Source organism: Bactrocera oleae, chromosome 5, assembly GCF_042242935.1.
Source record: "Bactrocera oleae isolate idBacOlea1 chromosome 5, idBacOlea1, whole genome shotgun sequence".
NCBI classification, from domain to species: Eukaryota; Metazoa; Arthropoda; class Insecta; order Diptera; family Tephritidae; genus Bactrocera; species Bactrocera oleae.
The window spans coordinates 33579970-33607079 of record NC_091539.1 but is presented as its reverse complement, the minus strand read 5'-3'; the positions used below and the strand labels follow the sequence as shown (position 1 = coordinate 33607079).

General features: G+C 37.4%; 1 protein-coding gene across 2 annotated transcripts in view; it reads right to left on the bottom strand.

Annotated features, from left to right (window-relative positions):
- CycD (cyclin D) overlaps positions 1-27110 on the bottom strand; it is a 179982-nt gene that overhangs the window by 90179 nt on the left and 62693 nt on the right. For both annotated transcript variants that reach the window (XM_070109593.1, XM_036371762.2), the window contains one exon: positions 7643-7817. In XM_070109593.1, coding sequence (XP_069965694.1) covers positions 7643-7817 — 175 coding nt within the window. The remainder of the gene's footprint in view (positions 1-7642; positions 7818-27110) is intronic.

Here is a 27110-nt window from a genome sequence, read left to right as displayed (position 1 = left end):
GCAGCGAACATAAAGTTCAGACGCAGTTATTCATAGATTTCATGCTTGTACATTTTCATAAACGATGCACACAAACATATAGGAGAGTACTCACATGTTTTGCACTTTTGTAAATTTACAAGTTTTAAAGACGCCTGCAGGCGCTCGAATTGAAGTCGTGCACAAACGAAAAAAAGAAAAGAAATACAGGACTAATAACAAAATGACTATTAAACAGAACCATATAACGCACACGTACACACATTCGCACATAAAGCGCACGCATATGTACTGCACATTAAGTCCCCGATAAACGCCGGTCTCCACGACGTTCACGACGTTGCCGCTTTTTTACAGTTTTAATTAGCAATGCAATGTTAAGCAAGACGACGCTTCATCGACGGCGATTCGTTGCCGTTGTTATTGCTATTTACTATAGTTGTTGTTGCAATTGCCATTGCATATGGGGTAATGTATTTACGGCTTTCAATATAGTGCCGGCGGAGGTGAAGGGCAACCGCAGCTAATTGCTCGTTAAGTAAAGCAATAACCGTAAGAGACCTTTTCGCGTACCGTCGTGCGCACTACAGCGACGCTGGCCCCACCAAGTACCAAGTTCAAATCCTAGCCTAAATATGGTTGAAGCGCGTGCAAAATCGGCACAAAAACCCAAATATATACCAAACATAAAATAATTTGAATGTTCAATGAAAATTACAACAACATAAATCGAAATCATCTGCCAATTTCACTTAAAGTCCTTAAGTTCGCCTCTTTGGGGAGGCGATATTTTGGCAACAGCCTTTGTGCTCCAACACAATCCTTCGTCTGTAAAATCCTTTGCCTCTTCCGCTGCCTTCCGATGCGCCGCATTCCAGACAATCTTCCATGTAATGAAACGGCAATGAACATAAGCATCAACACACAAACATACCGTGTTGAAAAAGACATAAAACTGTAGCCAATTGTCTTGAAATTCCTTGAAGGTCTCGCCCGCTTAAACAGATTTTTTGCAACATTCGAAGACGCGATGGAAGACGTGAACAAGTGAAAAGCAAAAATATCGATCGATTTGGTTTACAAAAAAACTAAAAATCGTAAACAATAAACGTATGGAATAGTTGCACAGTGGTGTCGGTATATAGTTTTCGAAAAAAATTGTTAGAATATTTTAGCTTAGAGTTATAAACTCCCAAACTTTGACCGTTTTTCCTGAAACGCTGTTCTTAAAAACGGTGAGAAATATATTTCCGAAACGGCTTGAAATTTTCAGACGATCATTTTAAATATAAAGGTATCACTAAAAATGCATTCAAGAAGAAGTGCGTTTTTTTAATTGCAAGTGGATATCAATCCCATGAATTTCCAATTTCCCATGGAAGTATTAAGAAAATTAAATATAACACCTCATTAACTTGTTTCGATCAGACAGGGCGAAAGAATATGAAGGTAATACATGAAGGACCTTTTGAATACAGACATCGACATATTATTAATGAAACAAAAATATAATCATCAGTGAAGTATACCCCTGTATAACCACTGTTTACCTATGCAAGCATGTCCTCGAAACAACAGCAACAACATCAATAATCGTTGGGTCGCATCATTGATGTTCGTTTCGACATTGTCGCCCAACTCCTTAAAAGGTATGAAATAACAACAACAATGGAATAATACATTAAAGAAATTACTGAAAATGATGAAAGCACCAAAAACAGCACAACAACAACAAAAAAACACAACAATCGCAGCAGTAGATAGTATGCTTTAGTTGTGGCGGCAAGTAAGCGACAATCAAAAGGTGAGTTGTAGTTAAAAACAATAACAAATGTGTGTAGCAACAAAATGCAACAAAGTGCAACAACAGCAAGGAGCAAAACAGGCAGCAGCACCATACCACTACCGTAGCAAATAAGAAGCATACATATGTATATATGTGTGTATGCGCGTTTATGTGTGTATGTGCGAGATTGACTACGCAAAACAGGCAACATCGACGGGCACGCATGCGCGCTTCTTCCTTTGCGTAAGAGTAAACATTTTTTTGTCTGCGTGTTGTTTTTTGTTTTTTTCTTTGTCTTGTTTTGTTTCTGTCTGCGCTGTTGCCATTGAAGCAATAGGTGGTCGCTCAGAAATGAATTACGATCGTTTCACATTCGCAATGGCATTCGCATTTTTGCGTTTTCTGTTTTCTGTTTTCTGTTTTTTTGTTTTACTTTACTTCCACATTTCTTTTTACATTTTTAAATACTTTTTATTTTTGGATAAAATCACAACAATGCGAGCGAACTTCCTTCGGTGATGTCTCACCTTTGTTGGCTGCAAAAAAGATAAATAAGAAAAACACAAAAACAAAAAAAATAAAATAAAAATATAAAACACAAGAAAAAATTGAAGCAGTTGAAAGACACATCGCATCCTTTGCATTTTTGCACCGCCATGAAGGAACTGGATTTTGTTTGCTTGGAAGGCTTCATTTACCACTCGTTATAAATAAGTGCGTCTGATTGTGTGCGCATATCTCTTTTATTGTGAAGATGTTTTCACCGCCCATTATCATATGTGAATGTGTATGTATGTATGTACGTATACCGGTTTCCTTACCGCTATTGCATGCCACAACACATTCCTTCGTTTTGTTATTGTTGTTATTATTATTAAACTGCGATTCTTATGCAAATGCGATATGGGTATGTTGCTGAATGCGTGCGCCGCCAAAAACAACAACAAAAGAAGAAAAAACGTTAACTCTTTTTACACCGAAGCTATAATACCCTTTACGAATAAAAACGCTATGCAATAGTGGTCAGATCTAAACAATTTGTTCGGAGATTGTACCGTTGCCTTGAACAATAAACCATGCTAAATTTCGTGAAGACATCTTGTTAAATAAAAAAATTTTCCATACCAAAACTTTATTTTGATCGATCACTTTGTATGGCGACTGCATACATATGTATGTGCTAAAGTGGCCCGATATCAGCGTTTCTGACAAATGAGCAGCTTCTTCTGAATATATTTATACTATATATATGTATATGAAATATCTGAAAAACTGAGGGATTTGTTCTCGTATATACGGACATGGCCAAATCGACTCAGGTCGTCACGCTGATCATTTATATACATACATATTTTATAGTGTCGCCAACGTTTCCTTCTGGGTGTTACGAACTGTGGAGGGTATAAAGAGAGACCATAACAAAAATAAAATTAAGAAATACATTTAAAGCTGTGCAGCAATAATAAAGGATGGCGGGGGGTAAAAAACGCTGTAAAAGGATTTCACGCCGCCAATAAGCAGCGCCGAAAAGGTGTAGTATGTAATTTCTTGTATGTGTTATGTCGTCAACTCATTTGAGGGGGACATTTAATTAAGAAATTAAATTGGCAAATTTATGCATTTAATATGTGGATGGCGGTAGTGTGAACGAAAGTGCTATGAGATATCCGCACACACATCCATACATACATTAAGCGCATATATCAATAAGCGCTCAATAAGTGTCGAAACACACACACATGTACATGTGTGTATGAAACAATGTTGCATTGGAAATTAGCTCAAATTACCTGTACAAAAGCAATGGCAAAAACAAAAGCGAGGCGCCACATTTGATTGGAAAAAAATCCATGGAAGGCATTAAGCCCAACACATAATTTAGTACGCACCCATACACCTATAAAGATGTATATTTACGTGACTACCTACTTCTTCGGCGTATTATAAAATCATAAATTATTTTTTGAAGGTTTATGGGACATTTAAAAATAGCGAAATCGTGATTGTGAAGGCGCTGAACTTTTTTGTATTTGTTGCAATTTTTTCAGTTTTCTGCGCTGCGAAAATATTTATTTGTAACCCGACACTTTTACGTAGTGGGGGCCGCTACACAATTCAATTTCATTAGGGTTAAAGGTTTAAGGTTTAAATTGTGAAACATTAAAAAAAAAGAAAATAAAAAAGATATGTGTGAGAAGGATTCCCTTAATTTTTTTGGCATGCGTTACCTGCTACTTAACCCTTTTCAACAGAAAAAAATTTTAAATTAAAAAACTCGGAACAAAAAAAATTAAAAACCTAAAATTCGATCATTTTTTTGACAAATAAAACGCTCTCTGGCTTAGGTGACCGTAATTAAAAAATATCAAATTTTTGTGAAATACACAAATGCACGCAATTTCTTTAGCTCAGCTATGCGTCGCGAGGCATAAATTGATAGGAACATTATTGAGCAAAACATATGCAACCGGAACCATTAGTGATTGAAACCAAAGTTTTCTTTCCAAAACACCAATAACCAATTTTTAGGTTAAATTGTGCTCAAAGTATTCCTGACAGTGCCACCACCCTCACCTGGGCTCTATAAAATCGCTTGGCTTGTGAAAACGAGGGTCTTAAAAATTCTTTCAAAGAATATTTCTGTGGAAAATGTAGTAAGATCTATGACTATCTCAAAAATAATTTTAACCCATGACACTTCACATGCATTTCACGCCTGTTATTTTAACACAAAACTTTTTGCTTTTTCTCATAAAAATTTATGTTAAAACAAGTAAGGAAGGACTAAGTTCGGATGTAACCGAACACGGTTGTACAACACGGACACAACACGACGTGGTTGTAGTCCGATTTCGCCCATTTTCGCACTATAACATAGAAATATGAAAAGAACGTTATGTACCGAATTTGGTTGAAATTGGTTAAGCAGATCTCAAGATATGGGTTTTCATCTAAAAGTGGGCTGTGCCACGCCCACTGTCTAATTTTGAACGCGGTTCCTATAAAGTCATCTTATACCATCCCAGAGATAAAATTTAATGTCTCTGGCGTGTTTAGTGCTTGATTTATCGCGCTTTTAGTAGTTTTTAACAGTACCGTTATATGGGAAGTGGGCGGAGTTGCCACCCGATTTCACCTATCTTCCCTATTGTTATCCTGTTTACCAAATAAGAGTCTTATATCTTGTTGTGGAGCTTAGTTATGGCAATTTATTTGTTTTTGAATAATGGCGTTTTGTGGACGTGACAGTGGTCCGATTACGCCTATCTGCAATACCAACCGTCTCACGGTACCAAGAAACATGTCTACCAAGTTTCATAAAGATATCTCAATTTTTACTCAAGTTAGAGCTTGCACGGACGGACGGACAGTCAGTCACCCGGATTTCAACCCGTTTCTTCATCCTGATCATTTATATATATATAACCCTATATCTAACTCGATTAGTTTTAGGTGATACAAACAACCGTTAGGTGAACAAAACTATTATACTCTGTAGCAACAGGTTGCGAGAGTATAAAAATATTATTTTTTATAAATGTATAGTTTTGTTCTGCACAATACTGTATATAAATCAAAAAGTTCTACTTATATAATTATTCATAGACAGTGTTTTTTATCCATCCTTTTTTTTTACACCCTAACATTGTATTTTATATTAATATATTAGTAGCAAGCTTCTCGAAAAACCTCCTTCATTATTTACGACCACTTCTTCAGTTTAAAAGATCATAAGTGTACTCCGTTTAAGTTATGGATTGGGCACTCCGATCACTCACATATGGTATATTTATAGCTATTTTATATAGCTTTTAAATTTTAATTAATTTTTGTTTTCTTTTAGACAGCTGTTCCACGCGACTAACTTTTCGCCATGCATTGAAGAGAATGCTGCTGTTATACAAATAAAAATTAACTGCCGTTTTCGATGATTATTGGCGGCACTTTTGTGATGTTTTAAATTGATTTCGGTGGCTGTTCACATCATGGGTTAGGGTATAAAATTTCATACAGCCACTGTTTGAATTTGGTAAACGCTTGACTTAACCACGTATTAGCAGAGGAATCTGAAGACTTAAATGTTATATTTCTATCATGGTAGAAATAGGCGTACGACATATTTTAAAAAGATTTAGAAATGTTTCAGATTAGCGTTGACGAAATTGAGCTTTTTTGCTTTAGTATTGACAATTGTAGTTCAATTATGAATCTTATTTCACGTAACCTTCCGACATACTATAGTTTCGGAAGATATAACGTCATTTGCGGTAAATAATTTCTGGCTCAACTGAAGATCTTATACTGTTAATTTCTTATCTACACCTTCTATAAAAGTGTGATATTTTAACATTTCAGTGATCTTTAAGTGATCTCAGAATGAACGAGCTATATGATAGGAGGCTATTGTTGTCTTAAAGCGTAGTTCTAAGATATTTTTGTATTAAGCAGTCAGGATTACAATGTGATCAAGGACAAATTTTAGCGATCTTCAAGTGATCTCAAAATGAACGACCTATGCGATAGGAGGCTATTGATACCTTACAACTTAGATTTTGGTATCAAACAACCAGGGTTGTACTGCTGTACACATACATATTTATATCTTAGTAAAGACAGTAAGACAGAAGACGTTCACTGCTAAACTATTTAGAACCAAGTGCAACCTTTTGAGTTCAAACTAGGAACTGAATGTTACAGATGGAAGGATTAAAAAGACGCTCTTGTAAGTGGGACCTTTTCCACAGTTGCACATACTTCATACAAATTATGTTTCATTTTTAATAGATTTCTAGAAAACCAATTTACTCTTCTCTTAATGACACCGCAACTGTAGACAACTTTAAGCTATAGCAAACCTCGCAAATGGCCATTTGCACATGGACTTTGTAAAAGGCAATCCTTCGCTTGAGTCAATCAATAATGAATTAGTTGGAATGCGGTGTAACAGCACAGACGAATGGCCAGACAAATCTCGTCGGTATTTGAGGTTTTGTAGATCTGTTAGCGCAAACAATTTTCAATGAATACAAAATCAATAAAATGCAATGTTCTCTTTGTAGCAAAGCGCAAACGTACAACTACAATGCTAATACAATGCCGAACTTTAGTTCAAAACCGAGAGACCTACGCTCAACGTGGACTCAATATGAGGCGACCATTGGCATCCAGAAGCCACACGCCAAGCCATTAAAAAAATATTTCATAATGAACGAAACCAAACGAGCATTTGGTGTGCTGGAAGGAACGCATGCGCGTCCGCAACATTTTTGTTTTGCTCATTTGACTCTTTCTCTTTGATGCTATCGCCTGTCCTGTTGCCATTGATAATGCCGTGAAAAAGCCGCAGACAGGTTATTTGCGTGGCCTGCGATTTTTATTAATGCTTTATATTTGTGTGCTGTTTTCATTACCCATCTTTCTTTGTATCTTAGGCAAGACCTCGTCTGTGTTGCAGACACAAAAGCGAAGCGACCAACCGGCTCACCGACCGACTACCTAACGCCAGTTAGAGGTGGGCAACTTCATTCAAAGGATATGCGGCATAGATAGCAGTCGAGGTTGGCTAGTCAGGGCAACACAACAAGTAGAGTAGTTTGACCACAATTGCAGAGATTATTTAACTTTGCGGTGTAAATGTAGAGGCAAAAACAGCTGAGCCAGTAGTTATGAAATATATTATAAATGGGTATACTAAATATTTCAGTTTGAATAAGAATATGGCTAATTTTACTACAAAACGACTGGTTTCGAGCCTTCGAGTAGGTATTCGTAATGAGACAATAGCAATTCATTTTCCAATTGGCAATTAAACTTTTGTGCAGAATTTACACATTTCATTATATTAAATAACTTAATTAGTTAATTGACAGTACTCACCTTTGGCTGCTAAGCATATGAAGGCCTGTGCATGTTGCCTTACTTTATCGAGACTCAGATCAGGACATTCTTTACTCTTGATAGGCAGGCGGATTAATAACAACTCAAGGAAATCCAAAGGCGTAACGGATGACAAATCCCAGCCGAGTCGACTGAGCACGTATAGTTCCCATTTCTGCAAGAGAGCATAAAATAAGGTGTGAATAAGTTTGGGTTTTCATACAATTTTTAAAGGAACTTGTATAGAAAGAGGAATTAAAATATAACCATGTATGTGAATATATAATTTCTTATGCGCTGTGGTTACACAACTGGTTTTACTCAATTTGTTTTATTATATCTATTTTGAAGTTGATCCGGCAAATAGTTTTGGAGATATGAGCTTCAAATTTTCACACGACCTACTTAGATATATTTGTCAGGTACTGATCGAAGAAATAAGAATTTTGACACAATTTAACATAACTTAATCTGGTCAATTACCAAATTGTCCGAAATAACGCTTTATGGACATATGGTAAACTCAATTAAATGACTGTCTGTCCAATATTAAATTTGTTTCGCTTAATTAAGATTTATTTAAATATATAATTTTTTTTTTAAATCTATTGACGGTATTTATTTTAGTTTAATTTATTGAACGACTGGAAAAGAAGTCGTTTTTGCTTCGAATTATATCTGCTAAAGAAAAATGTATCCATTACGACAAACTAAAAAAATCATATGTTATATGACACCTGGCTAATGAGCCAAATCAACGGCAAAGCCAAATATTTATAACGCTAAGGCAGTGCTCTGTATTTGATTAGATCAGAAGGGCGTGCTGTATATTGTGTTCCTAAAACCGGGTGAAACCTATAACGGGAACGCAACTGACAACAACTCATAAAATTGAAGCTAGATATTGCTGAAAAATATCCGGAATTTGCGACTAGACACGAGGCATTAATATTCCATCATGACAACGCTCGGTCTCATGTTGCTAGGCTCGCAAAAACTGGAACTTTGGAAAACAGCTGCTGGAAAGTTTTGCCAAAGACATCTTATAGCCCAGACCATGCCCCAACTGACTAGCATTTGTTCCGGTCGATGCAGAACACCCTCACTGGAATATGGTTCGCATAAAATGAGTGTATGAAAAATTGACTTAATTCATTCTTGTCACAATTTTTTTAAAATAGAATCCACAAATAAGTTGGGACCTAAAAACCTAATAACCAAAAAAAAACACGCACGAATATAGCTATAGACCCAATAATTTCACTATTTTTAATTAAATTTAGTTTATTCTACTCTACTTTACTCTATTGAATTTTAAATTATTTAAATCAAGACTTACTTGATTTTAGTGTAGAACAGTATTTATTTTTTTTCTTTAGTTGTTGTTATCATTATTTTTTTTTTTATTTAAAATTTTTCATTTATATTTTTTTTTCTAATTTTTTTGTAAAAATCTTTTTAAGTTTTTATATATTTGTAATTATTTTTAACTGTATATATATCAGTTTTTTTTTATTTTTATTATTATTAATTAATTTACTGTTGGCTATAATTTAATTTTGATTTTTCTTTTTTACTTTTATAATTTAATATTTATCTTTATTTTTTTTGTATTTATTTATGTTTTTTTGAATAAGTTTTATCTTTAATTAGTATTTCTTTATAATTTCTTATTTTTCTTTTATTAGTTTTTGCGTAATTTTATAGAATTTTGTTTTGTTATAATATTTATTTTTTAACAATTACTTTTTTATATTAGTCTGTTTCGGATACACAGAATTCATTATTCCGTAACAAAAAACCAAAATCTTAAATGTCAAAAACAATTTAACAATTATGCGTTGTAAAAAATTTTAACGCTCTTAAATAATCAATTTAACAGCGGAGGTGATAATTCAGTAGGTTAATGAGTAATGGCTTTGCAATAATTGAGGAAGTCATTACAATGGAAATCGCGAAAACTTAATTTATTAACATGGAACGATGAAAAAAACTCAAAGAAAAAGCTAAACGGTACTATAAAAAAAATAATTAATTACAAACTTATGACATTTGTGCGATCGGGTAACACCACAGAAGTACAAGCATAGATCAGACATAAATTTGTTTGCAATATTAAAAATTTAGATTTATGAGCGCGCATAGAACTATTATACATGTTTTAGTTTTTTTTAAGTACCATAAGTTGACTTTATACAATTTTTTCTTGAAGACCGTTTAAGGCACCCATTATAAATGCGCACTTGTAAACGGGTCGGGCAAGCCTGTAGCGCATAACACTTGCCACTGAATGGAAGCAATTGTTTATGCATTGAATTTTTATAAAATTTATTCAAAAATTACACACTTCCAAGTTTTCCCCGCAGGCGGATTATATCGGTTATGAAAAATTGCAAGGCAAAAACAATTGCATTGTTAATTACGACTGATAAGCTATGGGAGATATTACGTAAGCGCAAGCCAGTGCAACTTTTTTCGATTTTTCTACTTTTTTCTTAGCACTTTTTGCTGCTTCTTACCTGGAACTGAACACTGTTTTTTCTCCCCTCTTTTTCTATTATTGTTTCGCCGGTGCATTGTTAGGAAAAACCCAAATTGCTTGCGCCACCACCAAACACGCGCACCCCGTGGCAGCTTTTGCAAGCCAGCTAATGATATACATATATGTATTTATACATACATTTATATTTTATATATACATATATATGTAGGTCTATATACAAGTATAGTTAAAATTTACATATTTAATATTACTATTTATTTGACTGTTTTACACTTCTCGTTGTGTGTGGCGTTAGCGATAAGAAACTAGCTATTTTTTACCGTTTGTTGCACTGTCAAGCTATGCTTGGTGATCTTGCTACATAGAGGTGCAAATTGTAACATTTGGGCTTTTTACAGCAGTGTTATCGAGAACATAAGTAAACGGTGTGGCAACAACTCTAAATTAGGTTAGCAGAACATATGTATATGCCACAAAATGTTGCATAGGTATTCATAATTAGCTGCAACAAGGTGTTGCAATAACAACGGTGATATCGACATGCTTACATAGGTGTTATATGCTTTATAGAGCGGCACAAACGAGCATGGTTTGATAACAGTAAAAAATTGCAGGAACCAAGAAGTTAATTCCAAACTAAAAAAAAAAAACTTAAAATAAAATAAAAATTGAAAAATTTTTGAAAGGTTTAATTAAATATAATAAAAAATATTGGTATGGGAAATAATGAGAATTGATTGGTTGATTAGGATTTATAAACTAAATATTTCGAGAATGTTTATTCACCGCACTCTTGATCGCTTTTCCCAAGCGTCTACAGTTGATGACAGAAATAGAAATGGTTGTTCTTCCGTAGTTCGAATGAATTCAGCCATAAAAATGAACGCACTCGCAGAAATCCGCATAGAAAATAGAAAATTATTTTTAAGGAAATGTGTATTTTTATCAGTTCAATGTCAAGACTGATTTGAGAAGATCTCCACATGAAAGCCTACGCCAGTTAACTAATCTTCCACCAAGAGATGGTGGCAAAAACCACCCAGCAGTGGCTTAAAACTAATGTTCGTGGTATCATAGCTGCAGATGATTGGCCGTCTGGAAGTTCAAATATGAGTCCATTGGACTACAGTTTGTGGTCAGAATTAAAGAACTTGGCCTGTCGAAAATCCCACAGAAATATACAGATCTTTGATTCGAACAGCGTCGTCAATATCAACAGAAACTATGCGTTATGCTATTGATCAATGGCCGAATCGTTTGATTAATATCATGTTCTTGTTTTGAAAAGATTTTATTTGTAAAGGGTTATATAATGTTTTTTGTTTTTTTAATTTTTGAGTTGAATTTTTTTAGGCAATCCAAATAGTTGGCAATCCTTGAAAAAAATTTAAGCAAAATACTTTGAAAATATATGTACAAGTATATAAAATTGTTCCCACACAGTTACCAATTTATTAGTCGCCTGCCAATGTTGGCAAATGAGTTAAGTGCATGATTACGACCCGTCGAGCCATTGGTTCAATTTACACGTAAGCAAAAATTTTTTATAACATATGTAAAGGTGTGTTCCAAAGTAAACAGGACTTTAAAAAAAAAAGACAGAACAAATGGTTTTATCGGCAAAATCAATTAATTTTATTCAAAATAGTCTCCTCCTTCTGCTTTAATACAGCTTTTTGTCTTTTTGCACGGTCCAAAAGCATGTCGAACGAGTGTTTTAGCTCGTTGCCCGGTATGGCCGCCAGTATGCCGGTGCAAGCTTTTTGAATGGCCTCCACGTCTGCATAACGCTTTCCTTTCATCGGCAAATGCATTTTTCCGAAAAGGTAGAAGTCGCACGGTGCCATATCAGGTGAATACGGGGAGTGGTTGGTTGTTAAAATGTGATTTTTGGTCAAATAATCGGCCACAAGCGTCGATCGATGAGACGGCGCATTATCGTGCAACAAACGCCAACTTCCATCTTCGCGATATTCGGGCCGAACACGTCGAATACGGCGCACCAAACGCTTCAAAACTCCAAGGTAGAATACCGCATTAACGTTTTGGCCGGGTGGAACAAATTCTTTGTGTACAATACCCTTGGAATCATTAGAACAAATCAACATTGTCTTCACTTTTGAATTCTTTAGGCGCGATTTTTTGGGTTTCAGCTCATCTCTCATTTATGTCCTCACGACCACTTTGAAAACTTTGAAACCACTCGTACACTCTGCTACGGGATAGGTAATCATCGCCATAAACTAGTTTCATCAAATGAATCATTTCGGTAAAATTTTACCAATTTTAAAACAAAATTTAATGTTGGTTTTTTGTTCGAAGCTCATTTTCGCACAGATGACAATATATATACATACTGACACTTAAAACGCGATAACTTCACTTCCAATAGCTGAAATGTCATGAAATTTTTACTGGAAGTCGATATAGGATAGCAGATTCGCACTAGTCGACATATAGATGGCGCCACTAGAGTTTACTTTGTAACCTTTTTACTGTTTATTTTGAAACGCACTGTAATTTATATAAAATATATATTTTCTGTAGGGGGAGTCATCTTTTATTTTCAATTATATTTGCATTTTTTTACGACATGGAGTTGCCACACATTTGAAGGGAACATAAAACGAAGGTAGGAAATTCGATTTGTCGATAACATAAGCAAGCGCACTAGAAAACAGTAAGTATTAGTAGCGCTACAAAACATTATGTTACGTTAATTTTTTCCAATAAATTAAAAATTTTTCCTTAATTATTTTATTTTATATATATAAAATATATATTTTTTTTTAATTTTTTTAATTTTATTTTATTATATTATATTTCTTTTATTATATTATATTTCTTTTATTATATTATATTTATTTTATTATTTTTAGTTTAATTTAATTTGATTCATTTTATTTTAATTATTATATAAAATTTTATGTCTTGTCTTATTTAATATCCTTATATATAGTATCCCTTTTAACATCAATATAAAAATAATTTTTAAGTCCACTATTTGATTTATGATTTTGTTGTGACATTTTATACCTCCTTACCAAAAATAGAAATGCATGTGAATAATTTTATCAAATAAACTAAGTTAATTAATTGATAAAAACTAGAAAATAAGATTTACAACTGGAACCCTGCGACTGGGTGGCTCATACCACACACACTCAAAGAAAATTTTTATTATATGGAAATGATAATGAAACAACGCATTTACAGGTGCAATACGAAATTATACAGAAATTATGTGAATATAATTGAATAATAGCATTCTAAGTACATGTGTGCTTGTGCTATAAGTAAATATGTATGATTAGATTCATTCACATGGCTGGCTATAGGGAAACAGCATTTCAAAGCCAAGCATTAAATAAAAATGGAATAAAAACGCCTCCTGCACCTTGAACCGCAAAAAAAAAACAAACAAAAAAAAACAAAACAAAGCAAATATGCGCAATCTATGTGAGTTTATAAGTGAAGTGAATAGATATGAACAAAAAGGTATTTGAGCATACAAGTGGTCATTATTAAATAGAAACGTGCTATTGCATTAATTCCCTACAAAACGTTGCAGTGGCATTGGCGTCGTGCAGTGTTGCACCGAAACGCTGCGCACAGTTGGCGCCTTTGTATTGATTTTGCAATAATGCACACATAAATTCAAGCATACGATGGCATAGGTGTGTGTGTAGGGGTGCATTCATGACAGTTAATCTCCTCTTCATTTATGAAGCAAAGCAAGACGCTCCGAACATTTGCTAGCATAATTCCGGTTGACATTGAATATTGACAATGCGACATTCAATTCGCTTAACACAGTAGCAACCACAACAAACTGCATATTATAAATTTTAATACAAATAAAATAAACACAAAGTGTGATAACACAACTTTTTTTTTCGGGCTCCGATAAAACAATAAAGTAGGCGACACCTTCACATCGGTAAGAGTAAAAATAAATAACACTAGAAAACTGCTCCATTTATAACCATAAAAGCGCATTAGGAAAGTATGTACTAAACTACATACATACATATGTACATATGAAGTGTCTGCTATGTGCAAAAATCAGCAAAGTCTATTTAATTTATACACTCTTATTTTAATTATAAAACTTATACAGTTGTTTGATTATGTATTAGATGAACTTAGGTAGCTAGACTTAGGATGTTGAGGGTCTGTCTACACGAATCGCAAATATGAGGCGCCATAGGGCTTGAATTTTTAGTGCCTTCTTGTTAAAAGTGATAAAAAAAATTCACGCATTTTTATGGGATGCAATTTTATTTAAAAAGCCTAAAATGCACACTATTTTAAATTCAAGAGTACGTTGAGAATTCCAAGTGCAGTAGGTGAACGAATGAAATGTCAAGCACAAAATTAAAAAGCAACAACAAAATTTTTTTAAAGTCAACCATTCCAATACTTTCCACACGTTGTTCTAAAAAAGTTTCAATGGGAAAATATGATAGGAGTTACAGTTATAAATAAATACTCAAGATTTGACATGACTAAGAAAATACTACTTATACTAAATTTCTCAAAACATCACTGCATAAACGTTGTACATTATCACAGGAATCTTGTTATTATATGTCACTTTTATCAATTAAATTATCAGATTAATTTGGAATTGATATATTTGGGATTAAAATATTCTGAAACTTTGAAACGGAGAAAGTTGACTTTAAGAACTGATAGAATTATGATGGCAAATGTTTAAGGTTTCTATTATAGAGGGTCTAGTAGACAGGTACATTATTTTTCCAATATTGGTTTTAGTAATCTGTATCTGCGGTTGTAAAAATGCGATAGCGTTACGCTATATAGCGTTAGAAAGATAAGATTGTACTAAAAAATGTTTCAGAATGTTTTGCAATTACTTGACTCAGTATTGTTTAAGCACAAGTTAAATATGGACTTCAGCAAAGAGAAAACACGCCATATTTTAAAGTTGTTTTTCGATAAAGGCGAAAACGCAAGCCAGGCGGCTAAAATGGTGTACCGTCTGAATCGCAATCACCCAAAATCGGACAGCCAATAGGAGAGTTATTATATTTCATTAGTGACTCCGCAAGGGTTCCGGAAACTAGGCATTAAGTGATTACCAATCGCCAATAGGAACGAGGGTTTCTATGAGAGTCTAGGTGAAATTACACACAAAATCGTTCACAATTTACCGAACAAGATGGTGCATATTTGACTTAAATCGAATCATTCCAACTTTGCTAAACAAAACCTTCAATTTAATGCAAAGAAGAAACATTGTTTTTTCGTCAACTTTATGACAACCGCTTTTTAACAGGAAAATTGTCAGTGGAATACCTTTAGGTAGGTAAATGATATTAAGGATATCAAGAATGAAAAATACAACAACAAAACTGTTATCGGTTAACCAACTTCGAATCAAAATATATTTGGTATCGTTGAATCGTTATTGAGCATGCCTATAGATAGATAGTGATTGAGGTATGCACCGCGACCTATGGTCTATTGTGCCCTCCCCTAAGTCACAGCGACTCATCTAGCCCTAGCGTATTGATGAACTCCAATATACTGCTAGGCGCCAATGAGGCGATGCGATCCCTGTTTGGAAACATGGATCCAAGGGCCTTGACTCTACGTCTGCAAACAGCTGTGCAGTCCATTAGTAGGTGTTCTGGGGTTTCCGACTCCATGTCGCAGGAGACCAAGCCCATGTTAAATAAATGCTTGTTAAGCCTGCAATGTCCGGTGTAGAACCCGACCAGAAGTCGAAATTTGTTCCTCGGGAGATTGATTACGGTTTTAAACCGTCTGAGGTTATAGCTCCCCAGTAGCAACTTGGCATGGCGCATGCCTTGGAGGTGTTGCCAGTGTCTCTCCCTGCCTGCTTTTTCCTCTCTACGGAGCAGCTCCTTAATGGTATGTGGACCCACCGCTACGCACGGTTCTGGTCCTACCATGTTTGTAGAGGCTGCAGAGCGGGCCAACTCGTCAGCAAGTTCATTTCCTGCTATACCCCAGTGACCAGGCACCCAGATGAGGTGCACACTGTTGAAACTTGATAGGATGTTCAGCCGTTCTATACACTCCTGCACTAGTAGCGATTTGACCTCAAAAGCCGAGATTGCTTTAAGTGCTGCCTGACTATCGCTGAGTATGGCGATGCTCTTATTGCGATAGTCGCGTTGGAGGTTTATTTCTACACACCGACTTATAGCATATACCTCCGCCTGGAATATGCTAGGAAAACTTCCCATAGGAATGGAGAGCTTGGTGTGTGGTCCTGCGACCCCTGCGCCAATCCCCTCCGCCGTTTTCGAGCCGTCGGTGTACCACTTGATAGTACTGTTCCTTAGTAGTAGGTCCAGCGTGGAATCGTTCCATTCTGCCTTACTGCCAAGGGTAACCCTGAACTTCCTAGTGAAGCTTACTGCTTTGGTAATACTGTCCCTTGGAAGAAGGGCCAGTGGCATTGCGTCACTTATGGCCTTCATCTGCTGGGACGAGATTACCTTCCCTTTGCCAGACCCTTCTGCTGAAATTTGAAGCAAGATCTGTTTGGCCGTCTGCTCGATCACTATATGTAGCGGTGTTAGCTCCAGCATTACTTCCAGTGCTGCAGTCGGACACGTACGCATCGCGCCCGACGCGCAGATACAGGCAAGTCGTTGCAGCCTCGATAGTCGAAGTCCTACCGAGGTCTGCGCTGCTTTGGAGCCCCAGGCCACCGCTCCATATGTTATGATCGGTCTAACAATCATGGTGTACAACCATCTGATAATCTTTGGGTTGCAGCCCCATGATTTCCCAGCAAGGCGATTGCACACCATTAGCGCTTTCGTAGCTTTGGCTGCGGTTAAGTTCACATGCTGCTTCCACCGTAGAGTGGAGTCCAGCGTGAGGCCCAGGTACTTTACCGTGCTGGCCATCTCTAACTCCGTTCCACCTAGGGATAGGTTTCTGAGGCCTGGCAGCAACCTGCGTCTGGTAAACGATATGATTGTAGTTTTGGAGGGATTGATGTTTAGGCCAACCCCACTACACCATTCCTTTGCCAGCCTTAATCCCCTTTGTACAATATCGCAGAGAGTGTCTGCGAATTTACCCCTTGCTAATATAACAATGTCGTCCGCATATCCCTGACAGCGGATTCCGTTGCTCGTTAGCAGCTCGAGAAGATCGTCTACAACTAGGCTCTAAAGTAGGGGGGATAGCACTCCACCCTGTGGACAGCCTCTTGTTGTGCCAAGACGAATTTTAGTGTCGCCTACTGTGGTTTCGGCAATCCTGGTGCTCAGTACTGCTTCAACCCATCTGCGCACCGGCATCGCCACACCCCTTTTCTCCAGTGCTTTTGCCACGCTCTCGTGTGACGTATTGTCAAAGGCACCTTCGATGTCAAGGAAGGCGCATAACAGCACCTCACCCCCGTCGAACGAACTTCGGATCTGTGAGGTCAGCTGATACAGAGCAGTATTGGTTGATCTGCCTGCTCTGTAAGCATGCTGCATCGCGTGTAGCGGTGCAGTTTTCAGCACCTTCGATCTTATTTCGTGGTCTATGATCTTTTCCATGCTTTTCAGTAGGAAGGAAGTTAGACTTATTGGTCTGAAGGATTTTGCCGACGAGTAGTCTTTCCTTCCTACCTTGGGTATAAAGATCACCCTTGCAGTGCGCCAAGGTTCTGGGATATACGCCAGCGCCAGGCTATCCCTCATCAGCCGAGCAAGGTGGGGCGGGAGGACCTGCCCCCCTGTTGTATGAAGGCTGGAAGGATGCCATCCGCTCCCGGAGACTTATATTTTTCGAAGGAAGCCACAGCTCACTTAATGGAGTCCGCAGTGAAGAGCTGTTTTGCGGCTGTCCAATCTAAGCGAGTTGGCTTTCGTTCGACTCTGGGTCGAATTAGGTCTTCTCGAATTGTTTCCGGGAAGTGCGCACGTAGTAGGGCCGTGGCTCTTTCTTCCGCGCTGGACTTATAGGTCCCATCCGGTCTTTTAATTGCTAGAACTGTATCGGTCTTGCCCCTAGCCAGAGCCTTATGCAGCCTTGCAGCCTCTGGCGTTGAGGAGACACTTTCACAGAAATGCATGCCTATGCTTAGTATACGAAACAATTAGAAGTTAAAAAAGCTTACCTGTACAACACATGTCAAATTTTATTTAAGAAATACAGTTAATAAGTATTTATACCAATAACAGTCGAACAGTGAAATTGTAAAGAAGCTCTAAATGATGATAGCCAAAGTTCATGCTTCCGATATAATTCGCTTACAATTCATTAGTTTGTCCATTTATTGGGTCGAGACATCCAAACTTAATCAAAATTTAAAAAGAAAGCTAACTGTTTCTTGGGAGAAAACTTTAAAACTCGATAGGAAAAGGCTTCGATCCCCGTGACAAGACTACAAATAGAAATCGAAACTAGGCGTAACATCTGCCGCTTTATTATTATCAACATTAAGAACTGAAGAACACGGAAATTGCAGCAATTATAATCAGAAAAATAAACATATCACCCACCAAAGTGACTTTCAATTAGTGATAAAACTTTTATCGCATCAAATACTTATGCATAATATGTATGTGTGTGTGCGTAGTTTATACTTGCAAATTAGAAACGCATGCAAACCTAAAGGCAACATTGTTGGCATTTTTAATGCCCTTCGCAGTGCGCATGCCTTTTTCGCAGAAGTGATAACAAGTATGAATGTACATAAAACATACAAACAATTGACCATAAAACGCTGCCCAGCAACACCAAGCCAGCAACAACAATTGCGGATCGGAATGTTAAGCTGTGGTATGTATGTGAAAACGCATAAAACATAAACTCGTATCCTGCCGAGCAGACCAAGCGCCTTGCCCGCGCCTTTACACGGCGAAGCGCTTGTAATGCGTACGGCCTCCCAAAGCTTGACAGAGTCAGTAAAGCGTAAAGAATTACCAAGCGGAAATCGGCACTCCAAGCGATTTCAAACGAATACAAAAATCTGCATCTTCCAACATTTATCTTCCAGTGCTTCCAATGTTTTTATTCTAACTCTTGCCTTCCTCCCAGCGAAATTTTATTGCTTTGCATAGCTTCCCACCACCACCAGCACGTCTACGGTCATCACTTGTCGAAAGGAACTTGATGGTTATTTGCTCTTTTTTTGCACTTTACTTTTGTATTTTTTGCTCTCCGCGCCCCAGCACTTGTGCATTACGAGTTAGCATTTTTTCATGAGTTGTTTTTATTTTTCATTGTGTTTTTTTTCTTATGTTTGTTTTTTGCATATTTTAATTTGTTCACATGTCAAACGCTTGTCCTTGTCTGTCAAAACGGCGCGCAAAAAACGCCGGGAACACAGCGGCATACATGCGGCAAGTAAAAAGCGCGGGGGGCGTTGGGTCCCCAGCATATGATTCACACACGCACACACACCACCCCCGGCTCTTTATTACCCCGACAGTGTACGGTGGTGTCGATCTGTCGTCTGCCTGCCGCACCGCCGCCCGCAACTTGTCTGCACGCAATTAAATAGTAATAAACTTGAGTTGTCGTCGGTGCGAATGTCGTCAGCCGCACCGAGGCGCATGCAGTAGTGACAGCTACGAAATAAAGATGGACGTCTGTCTGTAGAGGCGTTTATCGTTCCCGCAGCAACAGCTACCGCTGCCAATAACACAAACCACACATACATACGGCGGACCAACACTGCTCGATCACACATTTACATTCCAGGCAGCAAGGCTCCATCCACAGCGGGCTGGTTCTACAGCAAAAGACTTGCGCGGACTTTGGAATTGCCGAATGCCGCCCATCACTAGTATTGCCGCAATGTGCTGTGGTGATAGAATCCTCTCGTCTCCCAAACGCATGTGCAGACATTCATTGCTAGCGGCGATATATTCGCAATCAGTAGAGTGGGACGCGCGGGCAGCAAGTGAGCTACTGCTCATATCTGCCGCTTGTTCGCGAATTGTGATTTTCATTCTTCGGCTACAGCACTTGTGTATATGACTCAAGCACCGCCCTGCGTCCGCGCATTCATGACGTTTGTGCCTGGAATTCTTAAGCAAATTGTGTATGCTGAACAATTTTTATGAATGAATTGTGAGCTACTCAACAACGACCGTGACGATGATAAACGAACGTAGCTACATTGAACGATGTACGACAGACAACAGCGGACGTGGCGAGGCTTCGTGGTAGTCGTTTTGTTTCTTCGCATTTCTAGCCTTGTTCTCTTTTTTTTGGTACGTATTGTTTGATTTTTTACTTGTATTTAGCATGTAAAGATTTAAAGCCTACACACCGACGATTACCCGCCCGCACACCACACCCCCAACAATAACCGAGTGTCTGTCCATTGGAGTGGCCAAACATTCCAATCTGCTTGTCATTAAGCATTTTCATTGAAGCCCTTGCGCGTTGAGACCAGATCGTCATCGTGCAGCATGTGCTTGCAACAATACTTTGCATACTTTGTTTCCATTGCTATCGAGCAGACGCCGCAACGCACAAGTATGTATAGTGCATAATTTTCATTTATTTCATTAAGCTCGCCAGCATTGTGGCTCAATACGCCCCGCAAACTCTCCGCCTCAAGCCGAACTCATCCTAGCCAAATACGCAGTCTTTTCACTTTGTTGTGCTGACACCGACGGCACTATCTTCGCCGGCCACTGCCGCGAATCAACATGTGTTTTCCGTTCACCGCCTTCGTCCTCACCCGCCTTTTCGTCCGGCCTTTCAGACCTCAGCACTCCTCCTAACGCCTCACGCACTCTTCAAGAGCTCCACATTTGATGGCGCTGCAGTTGGAGCACCGTCGTTCGCAACTTTCTCAAGCTCGCGACGATAGTGGGATAGCGACGGCGGTGGTGGGAAAGGATTTAGCACGGCACTGTAGGCGATTTGCTGGTTGTAAAATAAATTCTCATGTCATTCGAATGTTCATATGACTTGTTTGCTGTGATCTGCCTGCCCGTCCTTCCCTACGTCCGAATGTGTATCTGTCGGTATGCTTCGATTTTGATTATTGTCTGTTGCTGCTGCAGGATGTCGAGTTAAACAATTCGCACCCCCTAAGAAAATGTACGTACTCAGCAATAAGCGGCGAGGCTTAGATATATCGACCCTCGGATGATGTAGTATTCACGATTATATCTTTTATATTCTGCAATGAGGGCAATTCGAGAGGATTCCTTGGGATTCTAATGGTTTTTAATTAATCCTATTATATTTACTAAGTTATCACACATTTGGTAAAGCTAGAAGTGTTTTATAAACCTGTTGAGAATTTCAGTTAGTTATCAAGTATGAATGAAATAAAGTTGAAATAGTCCATATTAGCAGCTAAATTATTTGTAATTTTTTAGACTTCCTCTAGCTTCTCTTAGTTCGATGCTCATCATCGGTAGTTACCAGATACCTTCCACAAGCCTGTCGGTTTCGAACTATGTACTTCGAGAGATTTATATTATTAGCTCAACCATATGCTTTTCTTATTGGAACGATAGAGTTTTGCTGGCGGTTTCCACTTAATCAAAGTAAAGTGCTTCTTATATTAACTTTAAAAAATACACACGGAAGAAAGTATATTATATAATAACTCAATAATTACCAATGATTACAACTAATAATCAATAATCATCGCAAAAAGAAAAAAATTTCAATTACCAAAAAACATTTTTACGGCCGGAGAAATTCCTTTTAATCATTGGAAGGTTGTGAAAATAACAAAAAAAAACTCACTGATCCAACAACAAATCTGTGGGGAAGGAAAAGTGCCTTTAAACGCAAGAGAAATTTTCCACATTAATTAACATACCGAACGGCTAATCGGTCTCACACCAGCGACGTTTCTACTTCACAGCTTCAAAGTGTCTAGATCTAGCTGTGATAACGGGGAGTGGAAGCCTATGCGTCTGCGTGCATATGAAATTTCCCAAAGAAAATGAAAACGAATCGGCTCTGACTTGGTTTATTTTCAACGCCCGCCCAGACGTTAGACGCAAGTTGACAACAATGTTCGCGCATTTTTTTGCATGCAACGCACAACAAAAACAAAAGCACGCAGAAAAGTGTTAAACAAAAACTAGTTGCCGCTGGACTGTCTTTCAGCCGGCATGTGCATGACTCAGCGTGGTAAAAAGGAAATGCAAACAAGTGTACGCGCGTTTGCGCTGTGGTAAAAAAATTTGTTGTGAAGAAAGTGAAGTGAAATATTTGAAAAAGGAAAACTGTAATAATAATGTGTGCAAGAGTTGGTTTAATAAAATGTTTAACTATAAGAAATGTTCCCGCAATAATAAAAATTAATATTGCTTCACGAACACACAAGCACACATACATCTGCATGCAGTTATTGTCATACGTGTTGCGGCGGCAACATTATGCGCTGAGAGCAATTAACCCGTTCAATGCGCGGACGCACACACACACTGACACATGGAGATGCAATGAGGCACCATAAAATAACAATATGCTACAACAACAACCAGTTACATTGCAGTGAGAGCAAAATTCGTGAGAATTCGTGTGAAAGACTAACTGTGGAATTAGATAGAATGACAATAAGTAGAAAACAACCGGAAGTCGTTTGGTGTGAAGTTCTTCCAGACATAACATTTAGCGGCAGCATAGAATTCAGTGTCGCTAAATAAGTAAACAGGAGTGTACCGTAGGAAGTTGGAGGCTGTAACTTACACGGTAACATAAAGAGATATAAAGATATGAGCTCAGCTAGTAAGAGGCAGACAATTATGAGTTCTTTTAATCATTTAATTTTTTTATGCTTTCGAAAATCAAAAAACATACATACACACATATAAATAAGGTAAGCGTTAAAAAATTTATATTTATCATAAAGATAAATGATAGGAAGCAGTTATAGGTAACACAAAATTAACTTATGAACTTAAAATGAGAAGTAGAAGACTCCACAGCAGAGAGAAAAAATATTTTTAAATAATAATAAAAATTTATTTAATATAAATAATATATATATTTAAAAACTGATTGCATTTGAGGTTCTTGCTTAGTTTAAATGCTGGAACATTATTAGCAAAAGCAGGATTCTGGATATTTTGACACCCACATATACCATCTGATCAAAATTGACTCGGACTAGTCCACTTAAACTGCGTGCGCAAACCAAATCGATAAGAAATGTTTTTCTAGATTTTTACAACAGTTTCTATGCTCGCGTGTAGTTTGATCTCTATGTGAAGCGAAGCATTCGGTGAAGGTCATAAAGTCATCGAAAACTTGCCTTATGGGTGTCGTCCATTCACCTCTGTTAATGACGATAATATTGGAAAAGTTGAAGAAACAGTGCTTTAAAATCGTCATGTTTTCATCAGAGAGATAGCAGATAACTTGAACATCTTCTTAGGATCGACTCAACACATTTTGGTTAATGTTTTGGGTATGAAGCTTGTCAATGCTAAATTCGTACCAAAATACCCAAATGTGTTGCAAAACCGGCGTCAAGTAGCGATCGCAATCTAACGAATGGCGTTCCAAATATGAGCCGACCAAAACTCGCTGTGTGTATGCTAAAAGTGTATGGGAAATTCTATTAAACGGCATGCTTTGTCAGTCCGGGTTGAATTTAATCACATCAGTCTTCGATTGTTAAAATCCTTCGTAGTATTTGGTTGAATGCATTTTTATTAAATATTAAATAAGAGTTGAAAAAGTAGTCAAGAAAGAAAGGTAATCAAACGATTATGATAGTCTGCATATCCAAAGGGACACAAAATACGACACCTTCCATCTTAAATATCCCCTTCTGTGAGTCTAAGATTGCAATACCACTGAGCAATATTAGATTAAACTAAAAAATAGTGTTAGCTGGTTTATGATGTGTTGTGGTCTCACTGATCAGCCATTAGACCATCATTTGAAAAAACTCAGTAGGACCCGATAAACCAAAATATGCGAAAACGGGGCTAAACTTTTTCGATTAGGACCAATAAATATTCATGTTTTTTTAATTCAGTCTGGTCTAAAATGATTTCTGAATCTGATGCAGGGATCGTAGAGCTGACTAAACTATAAACAAAAGCAGGCAATAGGACACAATAGAGAGTCATTTATTTGCCAATTAGTGAACCAAAGGCTTAAATTGTTAATTAAACCGCTAAATCGACGATTTGATAACCGTGACTTTAAATCCATTAGCTACAACTTCATTGCGATTCATTCGATATATAATAGCAAACAATCTTAAAATACTTGGATACATACAACCCAGGTCAAAACTGTAGCTTTTTTGTCTTAACTATTTCTTTAAAATCATTTGAAACCTATTCATTAAATATTTTATAATACTTTAGTCTGCACCCTTTCACATATTTTCAGCAAGGCTTATCAAGCACAATTTGTTTAACAATTTTAGGTAGCGTACCCCCCAGAGTTTGGTCAGACTCTTTTAATAATTACTCTTTAAATTTAGGGTCAAATAAAGGGCTAGCGCCTGAATTTCTGAAGAACAAGCGCTTTTAAGAAAATATATTTGCCAGATTTCCGTAAGGCACACACAAACCAACGATTAACAGTCACGCACTCCACACACTTGGGCGGCACTTTTATTGTACCCAACCATAAATTAGGAAATTACCTGGAGCAATGGTCGGCTTATCTGCCGTGAGCATCTAAAACTTTTTTGTTGGCTTGGTGTTATATTAGTGCTAAAACCTTTTAACAAATATGCTGCAATTTTGAGAAAATTCCAGGAAGAATCGGTATTAATAGATTACCCAGACGCGCCACAGCGAATAACAGCGCCCATATAAATCTATATGTAAGCCTATACATAATTTAAAGTAATTTAAAAGTATTGGGTATAAAAATTGCACGCAGACCGATTCGAAATGAATTTGCTTTGCTATCCCTCCTTTTGTCGCAAAAAAAAGCACAAAAACAACAGCAAAAGGCAACAACGTGCATGCGCGCACACAACTCTCGCACACACAGAAATTATGTTGTTTGGAGCAGAGCAACAAGTGCCCCCCAGACGGGTAATAAATGAAATCAGCGAAGCAAGCAACCAAACAGCTAGTTAACTAACCACATATGCATTTACATACAAACACACACAAGCGTATATCAGCGCATGGTTCCTTAATCATATCGCGGAGTGAGGAGAAGACCCCAGGGTCAGGACGTGCGGCAGCGACTTTTTGAATGGTTCATATGTATTTATGAGATCGCAAAGCCACAGCAGCCAAATGAGGCTGCACAGAATGTGGAAGGCAAGGCAAGCAAGCAGGCAGCTAAGAGACCGTCGAGTCCAATGTCTAACCCCACACTATCCCCCACATAGCTGTGTGTGCTCTAGCGCACAAAATTCATTCATGAAATTTCACGTCACACACATACAAGCAATACAGATGAATACAATTCCGAAACGAAGTCACGATAAAGACGAAGGTAATGCGACTAAGAGTTCAGACACACAACGCGACTTGTAGAGGAAGCCACAATACACAAGAATTGCCACCCAAAAGAATTGTGTGGCGAAAAAAATCAACAAAGGCACAACAACAGTAACAATAAAAAAGGACAAAAACTATTGAAGCAACAGCAACAGATATGTGAACAAATATTATATACACGATGCTTAAGTTTACCCACAACCACACAAAAACTCGATATTGTTCCATCACCCTCGGAAACTCATGAATATCTTTGCACTAACGCATCTTCTTGTATCAAGTTGTTGAAACTTTTTGAGTGCTCGAAGCTTTGATATTTTTTCATACATTTGATTATAACAAATTTCTCAACAGTTTATTACAAAATCATTCAGATTTTTGAATTTTTAGCTGACCATATGCCGCTTATATCGGGATATGTGAGTTATCTTAATTAAACTGAGTTATTTTTTCTACCAACGGTGAAGCCTTGCACCTAAAATAGATAAAATCGGCCGAAAACTTTTCCTAGCCTCCATATAACTAATATCAGGATTTTTGAACATCAGATTGACTTTATTTCTTATATATTGTTGACGATATGTGAGGCACCTTAATGAAACTCAGAGAGAATCATGTCTGTTAATTATATGTAGTAATGCCAAAAATAGATAAAATTTGTCTTAATCCCATATCTCTAATATCATCAATTGCGATCTTCTGGGTTTGCACATCAACTCAATATATTGTGCAACGTAATCTATAATCATCTGACATGAGCATGGATTTTCCTCATGGCAAATATCAATACAAATATACTCGTATATACCAGAAAGAGAAGATTTTTTGGGTTCATCTTATCCAGAGTGGTATTCTTGACCAGTTTTCTCAGCAGGGTATGTATATTTTCATTATTGGCTGTGCATTTAAATAGATGAACCGCGTGCGTTATTTCGCAGAACCGCTAAACTAATACGACTTGAATGTTCGCAAGGCACGAAGAAGATCATCCACCCACACCAATACCAGTGCTGGCAACAATCGTTCCCGAATAACCACACAAACACACACACAGAACTTAATCTGATCCTCTATCGCCGCCACGGATGTGTAAACATGAGAGCACAAATTCATGGAAGCGCCAAACAAAAGAACTGAAACCCAATCACCGGTTTGCACTGATCGTGTGGCTACATACATACAGATCTACCAGCGTTCATAGAAATTTATGCACATATGTATGTTTGTATGCCGTGGTCATATGGTCCACGTACTGATTGGACCTCACAAATATTTTCTCGTGCCCTATTAGACTCATATTGTTGGTACTCATGTTGGCTAGCCACTCGGTTTGATGAGGCGCGTAGGTTGTTGCGACTTTGCATTCAATTTCAAAACAAAATAAATTTGCCGGTGGCGAATCAGCAATCAAACAAACATAGCGATTGTTGGGTGCTAGCGATGATGATCATAGGGAGTATGATGCTCATGGTGGCGTTTGGAATTTTAGTGAGGCAAGCAAACAAATTCATATGCCGTCGTGTCAATAATGAGTAACAACCTACGCCTTGAC